At 38.1% G+C, this 4,641-nt stretch overlaps 2 protein-coding genes across 2 annotated transcripts in view; one reads left to right on the top strand and one right to left on the bottom strand.

Moving 5' to 3' along the window:
• Positions 1–688, bottom strand: part of kdelr2a (KDEL endoplasmic reticulum protein retention receptor 2a) — a 3,723-nt gene extending 3,035 nt beyond the window's left edge. The window contains exon 1 of the mRNA XM_016238520.1: positions 466–688. Coding sequence (XP_016094006.1) covers positions 466–556 — 91 coding nt within the window. The 5' untranslated portion in view covers positions 557–688. The remainder of the gene's footprint in view (positions 1–465) is intronic.
• A 3,837-nt stretch (positions 689–4,525) lies between these two features.
• Positions 4,526–4,641, top strand: part of LOC107555664 (40S ribosomal protein S2) — a 4,971-nt gene continuing 4,855 nt past the window's right edge. Inside the window, exon 1 of the mRNA XM_016238530.1 lies at positions 4,526–4,586. Coding sequence (XP_016094016.1) covers positions 4,526–4,586 — 61 coding nt within the window. The remainder of the gene's footprint in view (positions 4,587–4,641) is intronic.

The following is a 4,641-nucleotide window of genomic DNA, read 5'->3' as shown; positions in this document are numbered from 1 at the left end:
GTGTGTGTGTAATATATATATATATATATATATATATATATGTGTAATATATGTGTAATATATAAATAACAAACTATTATTAAACTGCAGTTAGTAACTAGGCCACAAGTTTCAGCTATTTCAGTCACTCAGAACAAGCCTGTGATGTTTGATATCCTTCAAATCCGTATGCAAAACATTAACGATCACAACATGTTAAATACATACTGATCCGTCCATTTAAACATAATTTTCATTGTCAAATTCAACAAAAATCGAGCCTTCAACTGCTTTCAAGTCAAGCTAACCCACTAGCTTGAATGCTACACAAACTGCACTTCATTTTATGCTTCATGCTTGAATACAAATTCACAAGACTTTTCCGACAGCCCCAACACAGTCTAAAGTCTCCTCTATCTTTCTTAAATACGCATATTAAGAATGACACATATTAGGAAAGTATGTTTTTGTGTGAGTTCAGCTCACCTGCGCAGGACCTGCTCTTCCATATCTTGAGCAGGAGGATGATGATGGCAGCTAGATGAGACAGATCTCCAGTCAGCCTAAAGACGTTCATGATGTCTTTCTCTCTCTGGCTGGGTTTAGTGGTGTGAAAGAGAGCTCGGGGTGAGTGCGATAGCTATGAACCGGCTCAATGCCGCTCTCCTCCACAGCATTCCTCCACGAAATATGGCGAATGAGGGGCGACGTGGCCGGTGGACGTGACGTGGCCAACTGCGAAACCACAATGAATTCTGGGAATAGTAGTTCATGCGGCCGTGGATTCTGGCCACGCCCACTGAGACTCCCTTGCAAAAATGACTATGGTAAACATAGTTACTATACTATCGAAAAATAATCAAAATAAAATTACGTAGTTTTACGAAGAATACATGATAGATAGATAGATAGACAGACAGACAGACAGACAGACAGACAGACAGACAGACAGACAGACAGACAGACAGACAGATAGATAGATAGATAGATAGATAGATAGATAGATAGATAGATAGATAGATAGATAGATAGAGAGAGAGAGAGAGAGAGTAAGATAGATAGACAGACAGACAGACAGACAGACAGACAGAGCGACAGACAGACAGACAGACAGACAGATAGATAGATAGATAGATAGAGAGAGAGAGAGAGAGAGAGAGAGAGAGAGAGAGAGAGAGAGAGAGAGAGAGAGAGAGAGAGAGAGAGAGAGAGAGAGAGAGAGAGAGAGAGAGAGAGAGAGAGAGAGAGAGAGAGAGAGAGAGAGAGAGAGAGAGAGAGAGAGAGAGAGAGAGAGAGAGAGAGAGAGAGAGAGAGAGAGAGAGAGAGAGAGAGAGAGAGAGAGAGAGAGAGAGAGAGAGAGAGAGAGAGAGAGAGAGAGAGAGAGAGAGAGAGAGAGAGAGAGAGAGAGAGAGAGAGAGAGAGAGAGAGAGAGAGAGAGAGAGAGAGAGAGAGAGAGAGAGAGAGAGAGAGAGAGAGAGAGAGAGAGAGAGAGAGAGAGAGAGAGAGAGAGAGAGAGAGAGAGAGAGAGAGAGAGAGAGAGAGAGAGAGAGAGAGAGAGAGAGAGAGAGAGAGAGAGAGAGAGAGAGAGAGAGAGAGAGAGAGAGAGAGAGAGAGAGAGAGAGAGAGAGAGAGAGAGAGAGAGAGAGAGAGAGAGAGAGAGAGAGACAGAGAGAGAGACAGACAGACAGACAGAGAGAGAGATAGATAGATAGATAGATAGATAGATAGATAGATAGACATACATAGAGACAGAGAGACAGAGAGATAGATAGATAGATAGATAGTTTAAAGGTACAATTACAGTACAACTTTTCAAAATAATGCAATGTTACACTTTCAGGATAAAAGGTACAAAGCTATCACTGGGGCAGTACCCTAAGGTACAAAAGCTAAAAGGGAATAAATTGTACACTTAGGTGCTAATACCATTTAGGGGTAAATAAGGTAGCTTTTATACCTCAGGGTACTTCCAAAGTGACAGCTTTGTACCTTTTTTCTGCATCTGCATTAGCATTTTTATGTCCACTCTATAATGCTTACATTTTCTAAGTGTTTACAAAATTTAAATAATGTTTACATTTTGACACTATGGAATTTAATGGAAATTAAATAGTAGATTTTTTTTTCATCAATAGACTGGACAATTCAAATCAGTCTTTAAAAGAAGATGGAGTAAAAGTGAGAACAAGGTATTGTTTGCCCTCAATACCGTTGCTGTATAAAATATTAATATTGCAAAATATTATTACAATATTATTTTAAAATGTAATTTATTCCTGTGATGTCAAAGCTGACTTTTCAGCAGCCATTACTCCAGTTTATTTGAATAGGTTTAAGTTTAGGTTTTGTCACATACATATACATCATGTGATGTTAAGGAACTTAGTTGGTGGCAAATTGCAGGCGCACTACAAGGTTTTCAGAAGGTTTTTTAATCTTTTAAAACGTATATTATTTAGAAAATGCCCAATTTCTAATAATTTATATGTACATAGCAGAGTCTTAAGTCAGAAATTTTCATGACATGTTTACTATATGATTAAAAAGTGTTTGTTATAGCCTAACCTTTTTTTTTCAATCTTCCCTATACAGTCTACAGGTCTTCAAAATGGGTACCATAGTGCAGATGTTTACCAAAATCTTGATGAGTGAAGAAAACGAATGCCCTGATCCACGCTCTTCCCTCTGATCTGCAAAACCTGCAGCTTCCAGCAAACCTGGAAACTATAATTTTGGGAAAAGAAGTTTAACTGCAACATATTGGACTCATTTAAAAACTCGTCATGTTCACATTTCTTCCATGTGTGCTATTTTTACTGATAAAAAATTCAATAAACTTGATGTGGTAATATGTCTGTCGATGACCTTCCTCTCACAAGCCTTTTACAATCATGTGAGCACTCTTGCTATGTTTAACTGTATTTGTTAAGCTAAATGCTGAGTTAATGTATTCAAGATGTTGTGCATGAACTGGGCATAATGTCACTGTTTTTTAAGGGTCAGCACCATAACAGCACATTTCATTCTTACATTAGAGCTAGTATTTTTTCTTCTGTTGTCTCAGAGGGACAGAACTGAGGAGACTGACTGTTTTTTGACCACTGACCAAGTTTTGTTTTCTTTTATGTGTCCTCTTCTCTGTATTTTATTTTTTACCAGGCTATACAAAGCTAGCTATTTTCAGTTAGTAACCAGTAAACAAGCGGACACAAACCAATTCAGAATATATATGTCTTCTTCTGTTTGATTTTCTCTCTTTCAATGTTATTTCTTTAATAAATGATTTAACGTAACGATTCAATTTATGTCATTACTCATTTGTAGTGCTGTCAAACGATTAATCGCGATTAATCGCATCCAAAATAAAAGTTGTTGTTTACATAATATATGTGTGTGTACTGTGTATATTTACTATGCATAAATACACACACATATATTTTGAAAATTTTTCTGAAATATATACATGCATGTGTGTGTATTTATATATACATAATAAACATGCACAGTACACACACATATATTATGTAAACAACAACTTTTATTTTGGATGCGATTAATCGCGATTAATCGCATTCAAAATAAAAGTTTTTGTTTATATGTGTGTGTACTGTGCATGTTTATTATGTATATATAAATACACACACATATATTATGTAAACAACAACTTTTATTTTGGATGCGATTAATCGCGATTAATCGTTTGACGGCACTACTCGTTTGTGTTATTTGTATCATCGGCTAGCTTTGCTAGAATTTTTTTATTATGCAATTATGAACATATTAATACAAACATATACATCTCACAACAGTAATAGAAAAAGGGGAAACAGAGGGGGGGAAACAAAAACAAGTGCATCTACATGGGTAAAAAAAATTTGATCTATGCCAGGGATACAAATTTTTTTTATATTTAATTAACCGAATTAAAGTCACATAGTGCTTCACAGGTCTTTTTAGCTGCTCTGTTTGTAATATTGTGCAAAATAGAGCTCTGCTAGAACAGACAGACTCGACTGTCGCTAGAGGCCGTCATTATCACGGCTGCGATCAAATATCGCGATGTTTGCGCTTGAGTAAATACTCCTCGAACTCTCGTGCGGCCTTCTTCTTCCTGCATACACATCACGTAAGTGAGCGCGGGCGTCTGTGCTGAACAATATCTGTTAATATCTCCGCAATCGCGAAATAAAAACGCTACATTTGTACAGAAGGCGTCCGTGTGCGTCTTAGCAACAATGTGATCGCAGAATGAATCTTGTGAATTGAGCGGATAGGTTATTTGAGAGCACTTTTAAGTAGATGGTCTCAAAAATGGCGGGGCAGCGGTGTATTTAGTCATTTATTCTTTATGTCCTTAACTCTAGTGTACCATTCGTATCAATTACACGATTGCATATGCATTCTTTGACTATAATGTCTACGTTGGCTTATATAATAGCATGTTAGTCGATTCTAAGCAGGTGTTGTGTGACAAGTGCATTTATCATGTGCCTGACATTCAAGTCACTTGTTCATGAACTGACGGGTTTTCCGTGTTTTACAGCAAATGGCGGACGACGCCGGTGGTAGAGGAGGTTTTCGCGGAGGTTTCGGCACTGGCGGCCGGGGTCGCGGTCGTGGTCGCGGCAGGGGCCGTGGAAGAGGCCGCGGGGCCCGCGGAGG

Source organism: Sinocyclocheilus grahami, unplaced genomic scaffold (genome assembly GCF_001515645.1).
Source record: "Sinocyclocheilus grahami isolate Dianchi unplaced genomic scaffold, SAMN03320097.WGS_v1.1 scaffold542.1, whole genome shotgun sequence".
NCBI classification, from domain to species: Eukaryota; Metazoa; Chordata; class Actinopteri; order Cypriniformes; family Cyprinidae; genus Sinocyclocheilus; species Sinocyclocheilus grahami.
This window is presented reverse-complemented; position numbering and strand designations above follow the sequence as displayed.